Here is a 24611-nt window from a genome sequence, read left to right on the forward strand (position 1 = left end):
CTACATTAAGGGGCTGTCCGTGGGGCTGAGTATGTTTTATTGGGCGACTTCTGGAACATGACTTCTGTTTTCCCCAAGGTTTATAGCTAGACCGAAAGAAGCGGTAGCATATGCAAATTCGTTTACCGCGTTCTAGAAGTCATGTTCATTGTGAGCTAGCAGGGCGCAATCATCGGCATAGAGAAGCTCCGTTATGACCATCTCCTTTGTTTTAGTATGGGATAGTAGACATAATTTTATTTTACAAATATAAATAAATGAGATTAAGATGTAATGGGGTAAGGTAACTTGTGGCTAGGTATTGAGTTTTGGATTTGTTATGAACAAAGTTGTGAATAGAGTTATGAATAAAGTTTTTAATAAATTTTTGAATAAAGTTTTGAATAAAGTTGCCCTAGCACAGCCAAGGGTTTTGAGTTTAAAACCCCCTACCAGGGGTTTTTGAGTTTAAACCCCCTACCAGGGGTTTTTGCAGTTAAATCCCCCTCTTCTATAAATCTAAACAAATTTTTTTTAGATAAACCCCTTATTCAATATAAAAAAAGCAAATTACACACTCCAAATTATATGAGTGTAGCTAAATGGGTTTTGACTCAGTTTTGAGTTTAAACCCCCATTCAGCGGGGTTGGAAGGTAAAAAATACCTCTTTAATATTAAAAACAGAGCAAATTATACACTCAAAATACTATGAGTGTTGAGTTTGGGTTTTGAGTTTAAACTTCCCTCCAGTGGAGTTTGAAGCTAAAAAAAAATACATTTTCAATATAAAAAAAAGCAAATTACACACTCTAAAATCTATGAGCTTAGTCAAAGGGATTTTGAGTTTTAAACCCCCCGCCAGCGGGGTTTGAAGCTAAAAAAAATACATATACAATGTAAAAAAAAAAAGCAAATTATGCACTCAAATGCTATGAGCGTTGCCAAAAGGGGTTTTGAGTTTAATCCCCCCTTCAGAGGGGTTTGATGCAAAAAAATACCTCTTCAATATAAAAAAAGCAAACTACACATTAAAATTATATGAGCGTAGCCAAGCCAACCCCACTGCTACAGATTACTTTTTTTTTTAAAGTTTAAAACCCCTCCAGATGGTTTTTAGTTTATAATCCCCTTACAGAGCGTTTTGAGGTGGAAAACCTCTATCTTCATATATTATTCTAAGGCAAACTACAGTTACCATGACAGTAGCTAAATTGGGTTTTGAATTTAAAAAACAACAACTCCAGAGATTTTTAACCCCCAATAGATGATTTTGACGATAAAACTTCCCTTCGATATAAAATCTAAAGCAAACTACAGTAACCTAATTCCAAGAGCGTATTCAAGAGAGATTACACATTTCTACCAGTGGCGGGGCTCCATTAATAAATTTCAGTAAATAATCATCTGCCGAAATTGAAAAGCACTAAATGTGGCTCAACAAGGCAGATTTTAGGAGTCAGTTATAGAGATCGGGTCTATATCAAGGAAATCCTATGCCGAACTGGGAGTCGACTGTGACAGAGCTTCGCATGAGATTTGCGGGACATGTTGTCCGACAAAATGAATTACGCATAATAAGAGTTGCGATGACATCTTAGTACAACTTGACGCCACACATTCATGGAGATCCTCAGAGCAGGTGGGAAGAGGCTTCAGTCATTACCAGTGACAGATTTTTGTGGAAGCAGCTTGATGGCAAATGCGCCGAACGGCGCGGGGGGGGGGGGGGTCTAAGTCAGTACCAATAGCACATTAGGTTTTTGAAATAAAACTTTTAATAGCAGGAAAATGCACTGTAGATACAACAGAATACGCATTTTGTTGGCTTTCAATACCAGAAATAGTGCTTGGCGGCGGGGCTCTGCTCCGCGCTGGGGGAGCTCCTAGCGCTCCCCCAGACCCCCTCGCTGTCAATGGCGGGGAGTGTACAATTTTTCCACATACTCCAGGAAGAACCTATTCTAGGGCACAATAAACGTTTTCCGAAAGAATGAAGGGTCAGAACGTAATCAAATGTATGCACACACACACACACACACACATACATACATATAATTTTTTTTTCGCGGGGGGGGGGGGGGTGTGGAGGGGGGGGAGAGGAAAAAAAATCCCCCCCCCCCCGAAAAAAATCCTGGCTACGCCCATGGACGTAACCATCTTCTTTTTTTTGAAGTAACGTCTGTATTATAGATAATATACTCGCTCGAAAACATCTATATCATTATTTTATTGTTTAATCATTGAGTGACCGGAGAGACGGTGAGTGATTGTCATCACTAAAGGCTATCAAGAAAAACTTTTATAATTATTGCCACTCAAGGGACCACGCATGAAAAAGATATAAATAGCAATTGTTGTAGCTGAAAGTTTTGAAAAGGAATCAAATTCTTGTACAAAAACATTGCATCGATTTAAAACAGATAAAGAGAATAGTAAGACCTGCAAGACATGGTTATGTCGCTACTTTGAAAGGAAAAAAAATCCATTTCAAGATAATTCTTATCATTCTGATCTTCTACTTGCGGAAACATTTCCTGAAGTCAAGAAATGGGTGATGAAGATGATAAACTCCATTGTAGCTAATTGCCAATTTAAAGGATTTCTAAATGAGGTAGAGAGTGAGTATTCAGATCTTCAGCTGCATCAGAAACTTCTTTTATCCTCGGGAGGAAATGTTTTCAAATAGTTCTTTTCCCTGTTTACTGAAATAAAAGCATTGCCTCTTGATAAGAGTATAGATCTATACAGTGTGGATACAACCAGTGTACTTCATGTTGGAGTTTGCATCTTATCTACTTCCGCTTGATCGTGACTTTCAAGGAAAAGGAAAAGGAAACACAATTTGGTTTAATGTTAGAACAGATAAATGCATTAGAAACTAATTGATGCTTGGTTCTAAAAATCTAAAACAAAAACTCTAATGCTCTTTCCTACTTATTGAAATAGTGTTGACTCTAATAAGTGACCAGCGCTAGAAACACTGTTAAATATGAAAGAAACTTTTTTCTCTGTACTATTGGTCTGAGAGATCTGGAGCTGGAAAATAATTTGATTTTTTAAACCTGGAATAGTATATGTGTATATATATATATATATATATATTATATATATATATATATACATAGTATATTAGCATTTGATGTTCTTTCCTTTTTACAAAATTATATCAACTGTCTGTCTGGTAAAAAGTTTGAACAAATTTTTTATCCCATTTCCCTTTCTCGGATCAAGTTAAAACAATTTCTCATTGAATCTGACAAGACATGAATTTATAGTCGATAACAATACATGAATCAGTCCAAAAATTAACCAATTAGTTAATCATTTAGTACTATTAAATGTATTTAGTTTTATATAGCAGAAAGGGAGATAAACCAAGTAATTTTCAGATTAAATGTCAGTACTTAGTGATTTCTTCCTTTTGATAAGCTTTGTTTTTTATTCTTTTTTCGGTTGCTTGTTTGTGTTGACATGTCTGTTAACAATCATATTCAATCATGAGCTTTATTAAGAGTAAATTAATTTAGAGATCTGCTTACTGCTTTGTGATTGCAATCGTGCCTAAAAGTTAAAACAATAATAAACAAAGTTGATTTAGTATTTGTCTTCTTAAGGCTACTTTGCATATTATCTAATCTGTTATATTTTTTTATAAGTAGTATTTTTATATAAGTATTAATATATACTTTATATCATTTATGAATACTCGCTATTAGTTAGGCGGTTAGACCAATTGCGAATATCACTAGCCCGGAAAAACATGGATGACATAGTCACTTTCCTACATAGATTTTGTGGATTTATTTCAATATCTGATTAAATGCCCACTGTTATTCAAAAATGGAAGACCTAAGTGAAACATTTCAACATAAACAACAACACTATAAACAAAGAAAAACATAGCAATTGTAAACATGAAGCAATTCTGTTTTATTTCTAACAAGATCTGCAATGTTTAATAAATACACACACACGCACATTCAGAGACCGCCAGCACATCTACGACTTGAATTACAGAGTTGGGTAGGAGGCTACTGAGGCAAGACTTGAATTACAGAGTTGGGTAGGAGGCTACTGAGGCAATACCACAATGGTTGTCTTTGTTGCGGACAATTCTGAAATAGCCTTTCTCTCCCCAACTGGTGCCCCAACTGTTGGAAGCAAAAACGAAATTTTAAAAATTAGTCAAACTCTTGAAGAGGGAAAAAATATACACGCTTTCAAAAATATACTTTCAAAAATAGACTTATTTATAGATACACCTATAAGTCAGCTAACGATATAATTATTGAACATGATCGACGTCATATTCATATTTATATATGATGCTTTTTTTGTAACGGTAGGCCTACGCACCGGTACGGCGTGCCGGCACTTTTTTCAATGTGGGAAAAAAGTTATAACTTTTCTTGTATTTTTACGTTTATTATTAATTTAGTAGTCATTAAAAGTGAGGCAATCCATCACTGAGTACAGGCACCTATTTGTTTTTTTACAAAAAAAGCATTATATATATATCATAATTGTTTGTTTTGTAATTGAAGAAGACACCTATTATCCAACAATGGGTTGAAGTACAATTGTATAAAGCAACTCTTCTCTTACATGCTCTTCTCAAAGATGCAATCAGAAAAAAATCAGAACTAGTTATAGTCATGGGAATATGTTCTTTGGACTCTCGTGTAAATGGTCGACGGTTCGAACCCTCCGCCTCCATCGCCCACAGTCTTGTGGGAGGCTTAGGCCAGGATGTAATCATCTTCAATTTTGAAGGGACATCCGAAACTTGTACAGCTCACAAACAAGCGAATGCCCGTAATTCCAACTATTAGCCACCACTTCCTACGTGGATGTAAGGTAGATAGAAAGTAACAAGATAGGTAGGAAGTTAGTCGCCAAGTGGTACAAATGTAAAAAAGTGCCAATACGTGCCAAAATCTTGGAACATAATAGTACGATAGTTTGGCTAAGTTGGTAAAGCGTTGCGTTAATAAAGCAAATGTTGGGGGTTCGATACCCCCATATTCTAGATTTTTTTTTAATTCACTGAAACATAAAATGTGAATGTTCAGTTTACTGTACTATTTGAACATATTTCTACATTTTGGTTTGTGTTCGCTATACACTGGAAATGTTCATACTAAAAGTTATTCACTGTGATCTTATCTTTGTTTACAGTTTTATTTTATTCTACAGTGCTAATCAGTGGGGAAAGAAATTTAATTTTAAAATTTATAAATACTTTCGTAATCTGTAAACAGGATACAGAAAAAGAAAAGGCTTGCTCTTTGTAGATGTCTCCATTTTATAAAAATGTCCAATAGCCCCGTTTCAAACACAGCGCGTAATTACACAAAGTAATCATTACACATTTAATGCATACTTTCATAACCAAATCTAAATCTAAATTTCACAAGAATTAACCTTTATTAAATGTGGAAAAAGAAATGTAGAACACAATGACACATGACTCAGTAATAGGTCCAATAAGTTTCTTACCTGTTTTTAACCAGCCAGAAATCTTGTCCATTCTCTGTGCCGTATCCTACGATCAAGATAGCGTGATCTAGTGTTCCATCGTTGCATAAAGGTTCTTGATAAATTCCACCTTTGTAGTTCTGAAAAGGAATAGAAACAATATTTTCTAAAGGAACAAAGATAGACCGAAACAATTCGGCGTCTTATTTTTCAATTGATTTGATAAACTTTTGAAAATAAAAAATAAAGTGGTACAACTAATGGGCATCACCTAAACAGAATAGAACCCCACTCACCAACCCTTCTGTAAGCACGGCGCCCTCTCTTACGAAACTGTCAACCTTACAATTTTTAAGAGCCCCAATTTAATTCCCCTGAGATCCTATAACCACATCAGCCCAGCTTAATTAACACTTGGTATGGCAGTATGAGACAGTTAATATAAAAACACTCAAACTTTTCCTTGGAAATAACACAATAGCTCACATCTTAGTCGAAAGAACTGACTAATTGAAGAAGATGGCCTTTCTTTTAAATAATTCCTGATTTAAAAGAATAATAATAAGGCTTGTCTTCGAGTCCGAAGATTAATGAGGAAAGCAGTATTTCCAGTGACTACGCAGCCCCAGCTGTGACCTACATATTTTGTCACATTCAGGGCAAGCGTAAAACAAACGTTAATGCGCCCCCCCCCCCCAACACCCACACACAGACCAAGCCATTCATGGGGCAGATAATGTAAAGTCCATCGCTAGGACCAATGGTTAGCGAGTGTTTCATGTAGCCATCACAATGATCAACTCTCTTTAAGCAATCCAAATAATGATAAGGTAGCCATCAATGTTAGCCCCTGTTGTAAACAAAAACAAATCCAATCTTAATAAAGCCAGTGATTTAAATATTACCAGGAAAGAGTCGTGGTTGGCAACCATGGCGGCGCTGATTGGTCCGATCTCAACTACAGCCTGTTGTAAAGCTTGTTCATTGCCAGACTGAATCTCAACATAGCCGGAGTCTGAGGCAGCAACATTTTCCTTTTTAAATGCACACTCTTGGTCCTGACAAATCAAACATGCAAACATTTCAAAGCCGCTATATACACATTGTTACTCATTTATGAAAGAAAAAAAAAGTTTAAAAACAAACAAAAAAATACAAAGCTAAGATTAAGCGTAGTAGCATTAATTACTTTTGATCAGTCATGTAATTAGATTTGTAATAGATCTAGAAAAACAATAATAATTCAACTTATACCACCACTTCAGTTGAGTACAATTTATTTCCCTTGTTTGTTCGAGGTTATTTATGAATAGTTAATTAACTAATTAACTAATTGTTTAATTTTTTTATTGAAATAACTGTGAAAAAAAAATTCAGCTTGATCCTAGATTGGGTGTGGGAGAAATGGAAGTGTACAAACGTTTACCACACAGACAGAATGAGTTAATATAACCTTTGTAATAACAAAAAAATAAGAAGATTTATGGATTTTGTTTCGCCGAGGTGGGGGGGGGCGTTGTTAATATATAATACTAATATAATACTTTAAAAATCAATAAATACAGTTCTACACTTCCTGCATATACAATTAGAAAACGTTTTTCTTATATTCACATTATAATTCTGGGCTGGTCTTGTAATAAATGTGAAGTACGAAGCATTAACTAAGCCGAAACTTACCACTCCAATGTATGGATATGATTCTTCAGAGTCGATGCCACTGTTATCTTTAATATATTGGAAAGATTGAGTCATGAGCCCGCCATCGCATCCCTGGTTACCTAAAAGCAAAGAATAACATTAGCAAAGGAATAACTTCAATGGATGTAAAGTTATTTTGAGAAAGCCTACATAAAGATTGGCTTAGAAATCTTATCCTTGAATACTTCTACATGAGTTTAAGAAATTAAATTATAAATTAACTGTTTATGTTCCCAACGTTCACTTACCCCATTTTCTAGAGCAATCGACTAAATTCTGTTCAGAAAGGGAGACAAGTTTCTTGGAGCGCTTGAATATTTGACCTTCTAAAGCACCGGCGGTAGAGAAAGCCCAGCATGATCCGCACTGACCCTAAAATATATTTTTTTTTAAAAATATGAAGCAAATAAAAAAAAAGGGGTAAAAGGGATCACGCAATGGTCCTTTAATCTAAAGAACCCCCTGGAACCCAACATGATTCATTCACGATCCCTTGATGAGGTATGTTGCGCTATATAGTACTGTACAATGTCATGACACATCTAACATTTCATAATGGATATAAATCTAGGTGTTTCAATGCACTGCGTCTAAATATTTCCTGCATATTTTTCACACTAAATCAAATATCGTAAAATTAAACTTAATTGAAAGTGTCATAGCAACACAGAAAGCAATGTCAAAAAAATATTTAAAATTTTTTTTTTTAGTTTTTTTTTCTTTTGTTTCTGTGTTGTGTACAACTTTTTGTGTGTGTGTGCAGTGTTTGTTTTATTGTAATTTTGTTACTGTTAACGGTGCGTAGGTTAATGTATTATAGCACCAATGTTTATTAAGTGCACAATTTTTGTACGCACTTTCTTTGTTGCCTTGCCTGTAAGTTTATGGAGTGGTTTTGTTATGCTGGTGAGATTCTTCTGTGTTCCCCTGTTTAGGGTGAGTATCTAAGGCATAACTGCGTTTCGCAGTTATTTTGATGCCATAGTATACTAGACCTTTTTAGTTTGTCTTTACTTTTGTCTTTACAGGGAGTTAGTATGGGATTGGAAGTCTACACTAGATACTTATCATACTAGAGTCGATCCAGCAGTGTGTTGTGTTGTGATTGTGAACATTAATGTGCTACGTAGTGGGACAGCAAGGTGGAGAATGATTGTTTAAGTAATATAACAATTATGTTGTAAACCGTGTAACTACAAGGATATTACTTCATCACTTTGTCATCATAAAGTCTATTCATCTCATTAAACAGTTATATTGTTACTATCTCGTTGACTGTTTATTGCAAGCACGAAGATGCCTGTTGAGTGTCAGGGGCATGGGCAAACGAGCTAAGTCCTTAACACAACCCTGACAACTGTTTCTTTGTTTTTCAATGTTTGTTTGTTGTTGAACGGTTTCCTAGCTATCTCTTTTGTTTTCTTTCTTTTGTTTTGCTTGCTGCTGTCTTCTTTGCTTCTTTCTTTTCTTGTTTTATTTATTTTTGTGTTTACTTTTCTTTAACTTTCTTATGTGCTTCTATTTCCGTCAATATTTCTTTATAAAACAAGTTGTGAAACTTGAAAACATCCACAAGGGATTATAGTTTAGATTTTGTTTCATTTAGTGGCTAGCAAGAGACGTACAGAGAGTACGTGTACATAGACTAAGTCAATAAGATTTGCATTCATATGTCTAAAACTAAATCTTGTTAGTTTTAAATTTGTATTTTTAGCGGCCCCCGTAAGGGGAAAAAGCCGCTATTAGGTTTGTGCAAAATGTCCGTCTGTCCGTCTGTCCGTCTGTCCGTCTGTCACACTCAGATCTCGAAAACTAGAAGAGATATGAAAAATATTATTTCATCATTAAATCCGGCTTGAAAAGTTTAGGTGCAACGGCTACTTTTGGTTTTCTAAAAGCAAACCGTTTAATTTATAAAATTAATTATGCAAGCGATTTTTTCATAAAAATACACCAATTCTAAAACAATTACGTAAATGTAAGGGAGGCAATGTTACAATATGCTAACAAAGATGGACAATTTTTGTGTATTTTTAGTATCACTAAGTCAAATATATTTTAAAAATGTACAGCAAATGTTTACAACAAATATAAATAATAGTTAAAGACGTTTTTTTCTGGTCAACTAGCTGCTAAAATTAAAAGAAAACATTTCTGTTTGTTTATAAAGGCTAATAATGCACTTTGTATGTAAATATCACGCACATTTTTTTAAATGGACTTTTTATGCAGCGATTTTCGTGCAGTAGCGTAACGTCGCAACATGATCAGGTGCTAAACCAATTCCTTAAACTTTTTTTAAAAATCAGATTTTATTTATTTTTTGTTTAGTGCCCCCATCCGAATAAAAGAAGCTTATTTTTGTGCGTTTTGTCTGTTGGTCGGTCTGTCCGTCACGATTAGATTTAAAAAACTAGAACTCTAAAAGCTATTGAAAATCTGATTTACCCTTTAATGTTCCTCCCATAACATCTCAATAGTTTTAAGTATCTAAAATTAATTGTTCCGGATTTTTTTGTGCAAAACTAATCAACGCCAACAAATGTTTGTTTGCTCTTCTAACTTATATTACATTCCATTTCCATGCTTAAACGTTGCAAAAACACATTATCAATAATATGTTGTTCCGTTTTTTATGTAAATAGCATATTAATGCTAAATCATAATCTCTATACTGACTTATATTTCATTAATTGTAAAAATGTTCCGGATATTGTTTTATAAAACATGAATTATGCCTAATGATTGTTTGAAATCGCATAAGGCTTTTAAAAAAAGTAATTTACTAGAATTGATTACTGAAAATTACTTTTTAGACATTTAATTTTCTTGTAAAACATAACATAGAAGTTTTGTAATCGATAAAGAAAGTTCCGGATTTTGTTTCTTACAAATCGTCGCCAGAAATTTCCGAATTTATTTAAAAATCTACTAACGCCAAATAATTGTTTGAACTCCCTCTTCTAATTAATAAACAAATAATCTTCTCATTTACGAAATAATGTTTTTACGGATTTTTATGAAAAATATTTTAACTCACTACTCTCTTACAGTACATTTAACTTTCTACCTAAAACATTAAAAAATCTAATATTATGTTCCGATTTTTAAGGAAAACAGAATCCAAACACCAAAGTAAGGTATGAAAATCTCTCCACGTGGCTGTAGTACATCTAATTTTTATACGAGACCATCCAAAAAATTTAATTAACGGTATTACATTTATCTGAAATTCTCTTTTTCTTTTACTATTTATACAAACATCCGGAACAATCTATTATATAAACTTTTCAATTGTGTTCATACCTAAAAATTATTGCGATGTTTTGAAACGTAAAATAAAGGTTAATCAATTTTTAATAACTTTTAGTTGTTTTTTTTATATCAAGATAACGGACAGACCGACTGACAGACAAAACGCAAAAACAATGTGGCTTTGATCCTTTTTAAATAATATCTATTAGAACTCAGTGCACCAATGTCTATGAACCCTCGTTAAATATCTCGTGTAAATAAAGACATTTTTTTTTATGGTACCGGTACTAGCCTATTGTGAGGTAATGGAATTTTTTTTCTTTGACGTCATATGAATGGACTCTTTAAATGTAATGTTAAAAGAACGCACTCGGTGCACCAATGTCTATTAACCCTCGAAAAAATTGCTTGTATTAATGAAAACATATTTTAGTCTAACTAAGCCGTGTGACGTAGTGTTTTTTTTTCCTTTGACGTCACATGGAATGAATTCTTTAAATGAAATGCTAAAAGAACGCACTCGGTGCACCAATGTCTATGAACACTCGAGAAATGGCTCGTGTTGATAAAGGTGATTTTTAGTCTAGCTAGGCCTTGTGACGTAGTGTTTTTTTTTCCTTTGACGTCATATGGAATGAATTCTTTAAATGAAATGCTAAAAGAACGCACTCGGTGCACCAATGTCTATGAACACTCGATAAAAGGCTCGTAATGATGAAGGCGATTTTTATTCTAGCTAGGCCGTGTGACGTAGTGTTTTTTTTTCCTTTGACGTCATATGGAATGAATTCTTTAAATGAAATGCTTAAAGAACGCACTCGGTGCACCAAAGTCTATGAACACTCGATAAATGGCTCGTGTTGATAAAGGTGATTTTTAGTCTAGCTAGGCCTTGTGACGTAGTGTTTTTTTTTCCTTTGACGTCATATGGAATGAATTCTTTAAATGAAATGCTAAAAGAACGCACTCGGTGCACCAATGTCTATGAACACTCGATAAAAGGCTCGTAATGATGAAGGCGATTTTTATTCTAGCTAGGCCGTGTGACGTAGTGTTTTTTTTTCCTTTGACGTCATATGGAATGAATTCTTTAAATGAAATGCTTAAAGAACGCACTCGGTGCACCAAAGTCTATGAACACTCGATAAATGGCTCTTATAGATGAAGGCGATTTTTAGTCTAGCTAGGCCGTGTGACGTAGTGTTTTTTTTCCCTCTGACGTTATATGGAATTAATTCTTCAAATGAAATGAAAAAAGAACTTGGTATAGTAATGTTTATTAAGCCTCGTTATGTGACTCGCGTTTAAAAAAGGAATGATATCTTGATTTAGATCTAATCTAGATTTTTTAAACTAGATCTAGATTTTTATTACAGTATATCTAGATCTGGATTTATATTCTAATTAAAATTATTTTAGAGTCTAGATCTAGAATTTCTAGATCTAGTTTAGACTAAAATAGACTAGATTAAGATGTAGAATTTCAATTTCTAAACTTAAAGTGTAAAAAAAAAGTGTAGATTTTCATTTCCAAACGTTTTGATCAATATTGTAATGTTTTAATATACTAAAACTAATCTACTATTTTTTTATTAAATTTAAATTTAAATTTACGGCAAATGAATCTTTGAAACATTATTACTTTTGACCATCGGATGGCTGCCTGGTCGTGCGGTTTGCGCGCTGGACTGTCGTTCAGATTTATGGATGGCCCAGGGTTCAAACCCTGCCCGCTCCCATCCCCCGTCGTCCTGCTGGAGGTTTGGACTAGGAAGTAATTATCTTCAACTCTGAAGGAACATCCGAAACGTGTAAATCACCTCTTGAATATTATTTGCGAATATGCAGATCCGACAGGGATCCGACTTCGACGGGGGCCGCCTCTGAGTTTGTGTAACACAAACTCTCTTTGTAATCTTGTTATCTTATCTTCTTATCTTATATAATACAGACGTTACTTCAAAAAAGAAGATGATTACGTCCTACGCGTCATGCATTTAGTCATGCATATTAACCAATGACTTAAATTCTGCCAAGTCACTGGTTTTCCTGGCTAGCTCAGGCAACCCATTCCATGCTCTAATAGCACTAGGGAAGAAGGAGTATTTACATTTACAGCATAAATATTTCTCGTTACCAACCTGATTTTTGACCTCTGTGACGTAGCCTTCCTTTCTCCAGTCTACCTCAGCAGGAAGTGCAACATTTGGTTCGGACACATACAGGACATGATGAGATGTCTTGTTGGAGGCTCTGAATCCGTTTTTCATGGCTCTAAACTCAGCGATGGTCTGAAGTAATCAATGGTATACAACGACAATTTTAGAAATCCTTTATTGTTTAGGGTGACGCTTAAGGTATATTTTAATAGAGCTAAGACTCAAGCTAAAAACTTAGATTACCATATCAGTGTATTCGTTTTCGCCCATCCAGTAGGTGTAGACGCCCCTGTCAGCCAGAATGTTGTGCTTTTCAATACGTTCAATGTTGGACTCCCAGATCCCTCTCCTGAAATTAACACATTTCATTACATATACTTTACAAACAATGCTCAGGGAAACATAATTTGAGAAACTTTGCCAAAGAAATAAGTTTTTGTAGGGAGTAATGTCACATGAACTGATTCCGATTTTCAAACAGAATTTATTGGGTTTTCTTTATGTGTTTAATACTATTTTTAAGGAAGTATCAGCCGTACCGAAGTGGTAAGTCAAGCTTAAACAAAATTTTATCCAGACAATATTGAGATACTGAGTTAATAAAGATATATTGATGAAAGTAAGGGGCAAAGTCAACTTCATTGTGGTGTACACCTAATTAAGTGAAAATGTAGACCTAACAAAAAGTTTATATGTAGCTTTTTAAATTTTATCTAACGAATCATATCAATGACAAACCTCATGACGTCGTGTTGGCGAGTGTAAGACTTGCCATGTCTCTCCTTGAAAGAGGTCCACAAGTCATTCAGTTCTGAACGCAATGCACAGGACAGTGTAATCAAAGCAGCAACAACTAGAAAGCGTAACATCTGTAGACATAAAATATAATGTTTATAGTGACTAAATACTTCACTCCAATAAATCTGTTTATGTTTATGCAAAAATCATCAAGGTAGACTCTCCACCGTTAGAACTGATGAAAGTTTGGCATTGTTAGCCTTAGTAGGGCATCCATCGTGAGAACTGATGAAAGTTTGGCATTGTAAGCCCTAGTAGGGCACCCATCGTTAGAACTGATGAAAGTTTGGCATTGTTAGCCCTAGTAGGGCACCCATCATTAGAACTGATGAAAGTTTGGCCTGTTAGCCCTAGTAGGGCACCCATCGTTAGAACTGATGAAAGTTTGGCATTGTTAGCCCTAGTAGGGCATCCATCGTTAGAACTGATGAAAGTTTGGCATTGTTAGCCCTAGTAGGGCACCCATCGTTAGAACTGATGAAAGTTTGGCATTGTTAGCCCTAGTAGGGCACCCATCGTTAGAACTGATGAAAGTTTGGCATTGTTAGCCCTAGTAGGGCACATATCGTTAGAACTGATGAAAGTTTGGCATTGTTAGCCCTAGTAGGGCACCCATCGTTAGAACTGATGAAAGTTTGGCATTCTTAGCCCTAGTAGGGCATCCATCGTTAGAACTGATGAAAGTTTGGCATGTTAGCCCTAGTAGGGCACCCATCGTTAGAACTGATGAAAGTTTGGCATTGTTAGCCCTAGTAGGGCACCCATCGTTAGAACTGATGAAAGTTTGGCATTGTTAGCCCTAGTAGGGCATCCATCGTTAGAACTGATGAAAGTTTGGCATTGTTAGCCCTAGTAGGGCACCCATCGTGAGAACTGATGAAAGTTTGGCATTGTTAGCCCTAGTAGGGCACCCATCGTTAGAACTGATGAAAGTTTGGCATTGTTAGCCCTAGTAGGGCACCCATCGTGAGAACTGATGAAAGTTTGGCATTGTTAGCCCTAGTAGGGCACCCATCGTTAGAACTGATGAAAGTTTGGCATTGTTAGCCCTAGTAGGGCACCCATCGTTAGAACTGATGAAAGTTTGGCATTGTTAGCCCTAGTAGGGCACCCATCGTTAGAACTGATGAAAGTTTGGCATTGTTAGCCCTAGTAGGGCACCCATCGTTAGAACTGATGAAAGTTTGGCATTGTTAGCCCTAGTAGGGCACCCATCGTTAGAACTGATGAAAGTTTGGCATTGTTAGCCCTAGTAGGGCACCCATCGTGAGAACGCTCTGAATCTAACCGAGACCATGCGTTATAGAAGGTCTGAACACTGACCTGCAACGTCACAACTTGTGGGCAGTTTAGAACAATTTCTCGTTGCCACCCAGTACAGACCTGTGACGTAACCACGTTGCAGGTCAGTGTTGAGATCTATAACGAATGGTTTTTATCTGTCTTGCAGCTAATCGCAAAGATTCAAACGTTATAATTGAAAAAAAAAGCAACAAAAAAAAAACAACACCTATGTTTTCATACATAAAATTTGTTTACTATTTGGTCTTGATTAATTATACACACAGCCATCTCCTATGTCAATGTTTTCTTGTCGTTATCATTACATTCTTTAAATCCTTTCGGACCCCATTGGGGAAGCTTACATATCTCATCTAGGCCCCCTAGCTGGCTAATTGTGGTCATGAATTATATTTTTGTCCATGGCCGCAAATGCATGTTTGAGGAACATTGGTCATGTTCCTAATTTACGATTAAAACTCTTACACTAGTATTTAATTTTATTTTCTAGCTAAGGCAAATGTTCATTTTATTGAATTTATTTAATGTAAATAAGCTCTCAGAGCTCTGTATTGGAGATTCGCTTTTTATGAGGATTACAATAACTAGCTTTTTTTTTTCTGCATCTGGTCTACTGAATAAAGGAAACGTTCTAAGCCTATACAAAGGCTTTTATAAAATAAACTATTCTACTTAATCTTTTCCCTTTTATTTCCTCGCGTATTTCTTTATGTTGCCATATTATGCCCTTACAGTTCTCGATATCACTTTATCTTCTTTTTCTTATATTTTAAATATTGCTTAAATGCTACAAACTGGTTCTTAACAATCAAGATGTAGAAAAAGGTCAGATTCCTGCGTTTAAAATCTTTTTTATGAATAAATCCACAATAAATGACTTTCTCATAACATATGAAACAACAAATGTTAATTTTATCTCGGTTTATTCCAGAGCATTGTATTACTTTATTAGATCCTTTAGAATTAGTTAAAAGTAGATCTTTATTATAGTTAAAACAATTATCTTAACAAATGGAGCCTTTAGCTTAATTAAACCTACAAACAAACAAGAATGAAGTCTAAACCCACTTACAAAATACTGCACGGTATTAATGTAAGCCTTAACATTGATCGCACCCAATGACTGTGTTTGAGTTTCTACAAATACCTATAACAGTAGAATGTTACTAACTTTGTACATTTGCTCATTAACTCAACAGTGCAAAACCACAGCGAAGAGAATTTTATTTTCCTATAGAAATAGTTTCTACTTACTTTGCTAGAGGTCTAGTGTCCAGTAATTCCAAGGAAATGAACCAAACTGAAGTGATTTTCAACAACGTGGAGTTGGGCCTTATATTGGACCAGCTGGACACCACGTGACGGTCACGAGTTGAAGTGGTCATTCATAAGTCACAAGGTCTATTATCAATACAGGTAGTTAGGTAATGTATTGAAGCAGGCCGCCCCATACAGTGCAAAGAGGGTGTCTAGATAAAAGAGGTCGAAATAAGACATTTGTCCTTCCAAACTTGGAATGTAATAGTAGTTTCTGTTTTAATACATTTTTCTTTGCTTTTAAAATGTGTTATATACAAGCATGAACAAATTGCAGATTTGCACACACACAAAAAACAATTTTTTTTTTTGTGTAACCAAGTACCCATACATGTTTCTTTGGCATACAATTGGCCTTGAGAGATCGGCCTTGTGCTACAAACCCTAAACTCCAATACAAGTGGCCTTAAGAGATCGGCCTTGTGCTACTGACGCTAAACTCTAATTTAAGTGGCCTTGAGAGATCGGCCTTGTGCTACTGACGCTAAACTCTAATACAAGTTAAAAGAAACGGACAAAGAATGTCTCAATGACTTGTGTTCGTCTGGCTCGAAAATGGATACAATGAATAACAATGGCGGACACTAAGTTAAATCAATCACGTGGACGAATCAGACGTATAATTGTGGAGAAATTACATAATTAGTAGAAATAATTTTCTTTCTCAATTGATTATACGTACTATTTGTTGGTATTTTCAACAAGTTTCTCAATGGACCTCATTCACCAATCGTAAACAACTTTTAGCCACATGATAATATTGATAAAACAATTTTTTAAAAAGTATCACGTGACAACCTTTATGGATTACATAGTTGGTAAAGAAGATATAGAGAATCACGTGGCTAAATGTTGTTTGTTTACGACTGGTGAATGAGGTCCATTGCTTCCAGCTTTTCTCCTTTCAGCCCATTCTCTTGCCTAGAATCCTTACCTTCAGGACAGTGGCTACTGCTGGGGAGAAATGATAGGATTTGTGTAAATAATTCGTTGATAATTGAATTGTAGACGCAGTGAATTGATACTTCAATCTACTTTTACATCGTGGCATCAGTCTGACATCCACACGAGTTGTAGCAACGGGTTCAAACAAGACAGTGTAAGACATAAGACTGGCTTTGCAAGTTACAAAAATGTAGAACTTTTTCTTGTCAAATTTATAATAAAAAAAAAATACATCAACGGGTTCAACGTACGAGATTTGAATTCATTTTGTATTTCCCTTTGCAGGACTTCTTCAAACATTCGCGAAAACTTTTCTAGTATAAAAAATGTTAATATTGGATAAACCTAATTAGGCCTATATTCGGGAATTTCCTCGGGGCGGGGTGGGGGGGGGTGGCCGGCTGGACATTTCCTCCCCTTTTTTTAACTACCACAAGTTACATGCTTTTCAGAAGCTGGTTAATTGTTCAACACTATTAGTCCTATGTAACAATGGAGGTTTCTAACACATTTGCTAATCCAGCGCATTTGTTTTGGTACCATACAATGAACAAGTTTCTGTGTATAGGAGTGTGTTGACACGTGTGTTGGTGTGTTTTAATTGTGTTTACTTGTATTTTCGATGTAGGCTTTTCATTGCTTGTTTTGGTTTCCGGTGTGTGTAGGCGCTTTATATATTTTTTCAGTGTGTGTAACCGCTTCAGTATTTCAGTGTGTGTAGCTGCTTGAGTATTTCAATGTGTGTAGTAGACGCGCGTATTTGTATGTGTTGCTGTGTACATATGTGCGTGGTGTATGATTGTGTGTTTTTTCTTGTTTTAATTGTGCAGGTGTAAGAGTTGGCTTAAGAATAATTATAGTAGCGATTCTGTCTTACTTTAAAACAAGCCGAACCGCGCACATAGTTTGTTTTTAATCAAAGTTTTCACACTGTAAAGTTGGGGGGGGGGGAATATTTATTATTTAATGCCTCGGAAAGAATTTCGTTTAAGGATAAAAAAAAAATAGTTTCTTTAAAAAAGAATATACCAACAAACTAAAAGGAGGAGAAACCGACACAAAAACTAGAACCAAAGTCAAAATGTCTGCATTGTTCAACTTACTACATTTTTATACAAAGAATCTCTTTCACATTAATTTTCATTGTTGTCTTTACGGTCTGCGTCAATTGGACATTAGACCCAATACAACCTGGAGTTGGACTGAACTTAGCAGGCTTAAAGAGACAAACATGTGTCCATCGTGTATAGCATTCAAACTGAAATATAAAAGCTTTTATTAGAATAGAACTGGTACAAATGGAATGGAAGCTAAAGTTCATATGAATATTACAACTGGTATAGGAGAAAAAAAAAAGAAAGAGAAATTTAAGTCAATAAGATCTAAAGCTTAAAAAGAATTCTACCGATTGAGTGCTGTTGTGGTGCAGAGTATCTCTCAGGCTAGTCAGTATATGTGTTTTTGTGGATGTATGCTGCAAAAAATGTGAAAGAAAACAAAAGAGAAATAAGAAAAGAAAAATGTTTCAAATTAGGTTAAATAAAAATGAATGAATTGAAGATTATTAGATCAAGGTCCCCAAATAATTATTTGTTTTTTATTTGATGTAGACTTATAGTTAGGGTTAGGGTAAGGGTAGACTTATAGTTTATAATTACGTCATCCTTAGTTTCCGCAGTGGAGAGAGCTTCTTTGGTTAGCTGGTTTTCTAGTTCCCCGTTGTAAAGGTACGTAAGTACATAGTTTTAGTAAGTAGGCTGATCTTTCAGTGCGGGTGTCGTTAATGAAAGTTCTTTATTGTAGCGAAATGTAGCGACATCGCTAGATCTAGGTTTTCTTTTCGTTTCAAGGTGCTAGACTTGGGACTATGGGAAAGAATGTCGCCTTTCCGCCCTTGGAGCCGTATCGTTAACTATCGTTGTTGAAGATGTATGAAGTTAATGTTCTGTAGGGCATCGAGATGGATTGTGTGTGTGGAAGGTGTGTTATTGCTATTTGAATATTTATTAATGGAATGCTTACCACAATGGTATTGATATACATGTAAATATTTTATTAATTTGCAATTACGTATTATTAATTATTGTTCGTGTTAAAACATTGTTGTTTATTTACTAACTGTTTGGTTGAATAACATTTATTCGTTGTTCAAGCATTCTTTGTTTTTGGTCTACACTGATCAGGAGAAGGGGCAAATACACCAGACCCTAGATGAGCCCGGGCTAATACACCAGACCCTAGATGAGCCCGAAACAAATACACCTGACAGCTGTAACTTTTTCCCCACTAGATATGAAGATGTAAAAAACAATTAGAAACATTCTGATTATAGCTCATAATACCTGATAAGTATTTGTATCATCTTTTTGAAGTCAGAAGAGCTGATGATTTTATTTTTTAAATTGTACTTTAAGCTCTTCTTTAGTATTGATTCCTAACAGTTCTTCTTCCATATCATCATCAAATGGTTTGATTATCTATTGGGGTATTACCATTTTCAGAATATCCTCAAACCTAACAAGATGAAAATCAGAATAGAGGGGATCTAAATGTTCAATATAATTCAAAGACTGTTTGACTGTTTTAAATTTGGAAATTCTGAAAATTCTCCCACTTCTAATGTTTTGATTCAGTAATTAAATTTCTGTTTCTATCACATTTTAGCTTATCACCTTGTAGCTGTAAGTTTTATTACATTAAATTTATAAAGCAATTCTGTTTAACAAAATATGATTTCTGCTTGATTATTATTTTGTTTTAAAATTGGATCTTAAGCATCCAAGAACACTGAAATATTGTTAAAAAGAAGAAAAAAATATGGTCAAACTTAATCCTTGTGACAACTTTCGTACTTAAGTGTAAAGAAGAAATTGATGAAAGTTATCTGCAAAGTAAAGTTCTTCGTGGATTTCTTGATTCACAATAAAACGAATATATGCCAATAATAATGTTTCATTACTAGGTGAGGTTATCTCGTCTAGCTTTAAGGAGAAATATGTTGTTTGTAGATTTCAATGTTATATGCAGTTTTAATGTCATAACTAATTTCACCTATAAACTTTGAACTGTATTGCTGCTTACATGAATTTGTTTTATGATATGCAGGTTTGTTTAAGACAGTTTTTAAAACTTCTTCATTGGCTAAAAAAAAAATCGCCAAATGAGTGCGGTTTTATGGATTTCGATATCAGTAGAGATATTGTAAGAAGCTCGCAAAACTTTCTTTTGGGTCTATTCTGAATTTTATCTTTCAGTTTTAGAAAGTATCGGTCTTTCAAATCTTTATCTATCAAGGTGTCATCGTTTCTAATGAATCTCTAGCTTAGATGGTTTCATGGCGTCATTACTTACAACTGTGTTACATAAAAGGCCAATAATAGCCAATGAAGGAAAGAATGAAGCCAAATTTAAAATAATCCACACTCTACTGCACTGTCCACATTTGGTATTAGTTTCATGTAGACACTGTTAAGATATTTAAATAAGATGTTAACATTTTCTAATATAAAAACATTCAGTAACATGGTTACAAACATTCATTAACATGGTTACAATTCAGGAATTAACTAACAATGATATTTATTGTTTTTTATATAGCGTTACCACTTATGGCACGTTCAAAACACTTTGGTCCAATCTCATTTATGGACCGGTGGAGGGGGGTATCTGGGAGAAGGTTTTCCGTGCTGCGTGTAGGCGCTCAGTAAACACAAGTCTGCTCGAGTTGGGTGTCAAGTTCAAGCGTACTTAGCCTCTCAACCACGCTCCCACAGTGTATAGATCCTATCGGTATGAGTTAATTCTAATAATGGAAAATACAATTTAAAGTCTCGACCAGTTTAAATGAGATCCACTATAGTGGACCCCCATTTACATCTCATAGATCCCCAATTAACTTTTTCACTCTTGTAGACCCATTTGACGTTGTCTTATACCCCTGAGTAGGCCACTTTGGGAATCACTGATCGAGACACTATTTCATTATAGTCAGCAGACCTATATAAACAATAGGCCTACTGGTCAACATTTTATGTCACTTTTTCTGTTACAATCGGATTTTAGGTTGAGAGATGGCCTGGAGGGATGTACATGTTAGGCTGGTTAATGCTCTAAGTTTAGACTAGAGACAAGATCTAGCGCGTCTTCAGTCGTAACAATGAGAGGAAACAAAGATATCTTCGCTGCCCGCAGAAACATCTTGACAGATGAAATATTGACTTTAATACAAAAAATGGGTAAAAGGCCAAGGACACATGTGACTGAGTTCATTCAAAAAGCCACCCAATCACGCGGTCAGAAGGACTAGGCACATGCTTTCCCCCCACATTTTTAGCGGAGTGGTTATTGGTTAAGCGCTTGGTTTCCGAACCTGGGGTCCAATTGAAGACTAGGATTTTGAATTTCGGGATTTTCAGGGCACCCACGAGTCCCTCCAACTCTGACTTTTGTTTGGTTAAAGAAAGGCCGTTGATCGTTGTGTTGGCCACATGACAACCTGCTCTTTAACCTTGACCTAAGAAACAGATGACCTTAGCATCATCTGCTCTATAGATCGCAAGGTCTGAAAGGGGAACTTTATTTGATATTTAAAAAAAAAAATATTGGATAAAATTTTTGGGAGAATTATGACAAGAGGAGAATTTTAGGATTTTAAGAGATTTCTAGGCAGTGTTTGAGACGACAGTCAGTGGCACTTACCAGTAAATCAGAAGATGTCTAATGACGTCAACTTGATCAATTCACAATACATTTGGTTTCGCCTTACCTTTCCTAATCTTTCGTCTAAGCCCAAAGTAAACAGTATCAAACATTGCGTCAGAGGCTTGTGTCTGTCAGAGGTTTGTGTGTGTGTCTGTCAGAGGTTTGTGTGTGTGTCTGTCAGAGGTTTGTGTGTGTGTCTGTCAGAGGTTTGTTTGTGTGCGTCGGAGGTTTGTGTGGTTACCAATGTACGCTTAAGCAGAAGAGCGGTCAATGCGATACACTTGCCAAAACTTTGATATGGTCACAGAGGTCACGCCTTAACCTCGACAAGTATTGAGCTTACTAGAATGGCCAATTATGCAAATAAGCCAAACGTTATTGTGGAGTTATCTGAGAGTGGCTAGATTAACAGCGTTATGTAATACGAAATACACGTCTTTGTATATATAGGCCTAATTACAGACCTATGATACATATAGAGATTCAATAGAGAGTTGAGTTTAGATGCATTTCCATTGTTACGATGCGGTATAATTCTTTCAGTTGAATAAATACTTACTGTTTATGCTGCTCTATTGAGTGCTAAATTCCCGTCTTCATAACACTAAACAATTTGTTGTAACACAAAACATTATCAAGCAATAGGAAAATAATACTTTAAAAAAAAAAAAAGCTTATTTAAGGGAAAGAACCGCTAATTACTGCCATTTATCTGAAAATTACATGGTTTAGCTCCGTTTCTCCAATATAAACAAAATTAATTAATTAGTACTAAATGATTAACAAATTGGTTAATTTTTGGATTGATTCGTGTATTGTCATCGACTATGAATAATTATGCAAAATTTTAACTTGATCCGAAAATGAGCATTGGTAGACAAAACGTGTCAAAAAGTAATCAGGGGAATGAATCGAAATATGCATCCACATCTGTCATTAAGTAGCTTATTTCGATATCAAGATTATAATTAATCACCAATAATTACTTAACAATTTTTTTTTTTTTTTTAATTGATTCGTATCTTGTAAGGTTAAATGAGTTGTGCAAAGTTTTAATGGAAGAAAAAAACATGTTCAAACTTTTTTAGACAGACTGACACACAGACAGAGTGAGTTGATATAATCTTTATGTAAAGAACCCCGCCACAAAAGAAAACAAAAAAGCTACACTGCTACATTACCGAAGAAGCGTTATAAGCTAATCTGAAACTAGATTTTAAAAAATATGGTAATTGTCTAGTCTTCAGAAATTAGCATCTAAATCAAGGCCTTGATTATTTTAAGGAATCTTCGGCATTCATTTTAGAATTCCACAACAAGTTAACATTTATCGTATTATAATTTTTTCCTTAATTTAGTGTATTGGTTTTTTTTTTATCTTAAATTTTTTTGACAACTTTCACCTTTTAACAACCGATTTTATTTTTATTCAGAACGTGAAGGAGGAGATGGAACAAACCTTTCCTCTAAATGTCTCTTCATTAAATTTTATTTCAATCATTATTCTGTATGCGATGTCGTTGCCCCATTACGGTGGTCTAGGCGCCTCTGTCCCCGATGATACACCTTTGCGATTTGTATTGTTATAATATTCAGCTCCAAATCGCCACCTCTGCAAGATAGGCCTACAACGCAACGTATTTTTACAATACCTCTATTCAAGTTAGAACTTCATGGAACGTGGATGGTTTAATCATGAGTTTAATAAATTAATGTACAGAAAAAAATTCACATCATCTAAATCTAGATATTAAGACTTATCATTGGAATGTTATAAAGTGTAGTAAATCTATACATTCGATCGACCAGGATGCTTTGTCGGAGGAAGAGAGAAATGGAGAGGGGTACAAACATGTTCTGTTGTTTATTAATCTAAAATTCATTAGTTATTAAGGGGAAAAAACTGTCGCTCTATAAGTTGTATGAAAGATGTATTGTCTTTTAAAAATAGTAGTTTTACAGTACCTCTATTCAAGTAACTCCTTCGTGGAACCTGGGTAAACGCGACTCTCGAATACTGCTCTCTAACTATTTTACTATAAATTTAACAGTTGATATATCGCTGAGTATAAAATTACTAGATCGTTGGCCACATGGGGAAAATTTCTAGTTTCAACTTTCTGATTTTTCAAAGTAAAAAATAATTAAAATATAAATTTGGCCAGACATAAAATCTAGGATTATCTCATTCGGATATTTCCGAATGAAAGCTTTGATTTAAGTGTATAATAAATTAAGGTTCAGGAAAGTTTAGCGCATCGTCTTCAAGGTCTAGATTTAAATACCTAACTTTAGAAGTATTCAATATTTTGTTACGTACTTTACGTATATTTCGATATCCGCATTCAATAAAATAATATTTTGTTCAAATTAATTTATTATATTTTAAGTTTAACAATATACACATCGTCTTGTAAAAAAAAATCTCAATGACACTTTTCATGACGATGATGTGGGATGCTTGTAGGCATGTTTCTCATGGACCTGTCATTCAAAAGCAGTATTACAGTACTGAGAATGGGTGCACAATAATAACTTGCTCAATTTGTTTTTTATATGAAAAACAACGCCGAATTCTTTGAAAAGTAATTAGACAATCATAAGTCATAGTTTGCTTATTCTTTGCCCAATGGCGACTCTGGCAGGGGCCGCCTCTGAGTTAAAGTGATAACACAAACTATTTTATTAAGTTTGTTTATATATAACTTTTTTATTGTTTGTTTGTTGTTGTTTTTTTTTTATTTTTTTTTTTTATTTTTTATGGTGATAGGTTTTCGACCTATTACTTAAGACTAGAAAGCCTAGTACTAAAGTTGAACAGTGTGTTTCTAATCCTTTCATTATCCTTATTATTTAATTATTCATCGTTTTCTCATCAAATACCCTTCCTGCTGCAGAGCTTGTCTTTGATTTGCAGCATTGTACTCATACAAGAACTGTTAACTGGTTCAATTTAAAAAGACAAAACTAACTAG

The 24611-nt window shown here is 34.8% G+C and overlaps 1 protein-coding gene across 1 annotated transcript; it reads right to left on the bottom strand.

Moving 5' to 3' along the window:
• Positions 1 to 4026: 4026 nt before the first annotated feature.
• LOC106054857 (procathepsin L-like) lies at positions 4027 to 16035 on the bottom strand. The gene is made up of 9 exons (XM_056045429.1): positions 15928 to 16035; positions 13312 to 13442; positions 12817 to 12922; positions 12556 to 12705; positions 7408 to 7531; positions 7139 to 7239; positions 6364 to 6516; positions 5480 to 5598; positions 4027 to 4131 (listed from the first exon to the last, which is right to left on the bottom strand). The coding sequence occupies exons 2-9, from the start codon at positions 13440 to 13442 to the stop codon at positions 4032 to 4034; spliced, it is 984 nt and encodes a 327-aa protein (XP_055901404.1). The 5' UTR covers positions 15928 to 16035; the 3' UTR covers positions 4027 to 4031.
• Positions 16036 to 24611: the final 8576 nt, after the last annotated feature.

The sequence above is a fragment of the Biomphalaria glabrata genome, chromosome 11, assembly GCF_947242115.1.
Source record: "Biomphalaria glabrata chromosome 11, xgBioGlab47.1, whole genome shotgun sequence".
NCBI lineage: Eukaryota > Metazoa > Mollusca > Gastropoda > Planorbidae > Biomphalaria > Biomphalaria glabrata.

Bases quoted from the DNA above. Each gene is read 5' to 3' on its own strand.
- LOC106054857 (XM_056045429.1), bottom strand. From the start codon at position 13,442: ATGTTACGCTTTCTAGTTGTTGCTGCTTTGATTACACTGTCCTGTGCA. The intron at 5,599-6,363 runs GTAATATTTAAA...ATTCCTTTTCAG, and splicing joins CCAACCACGACTCTTTCCTG to AACTACAAAGGTGGAATTTA. The intron at 4,132-5,479 runs GTAAGAAACTTA...TGCTTCCAACAG, and splicing joins TTCTGGCTGGTTAAAAACAG to TTGGGGCACCAGTTGGGGAG.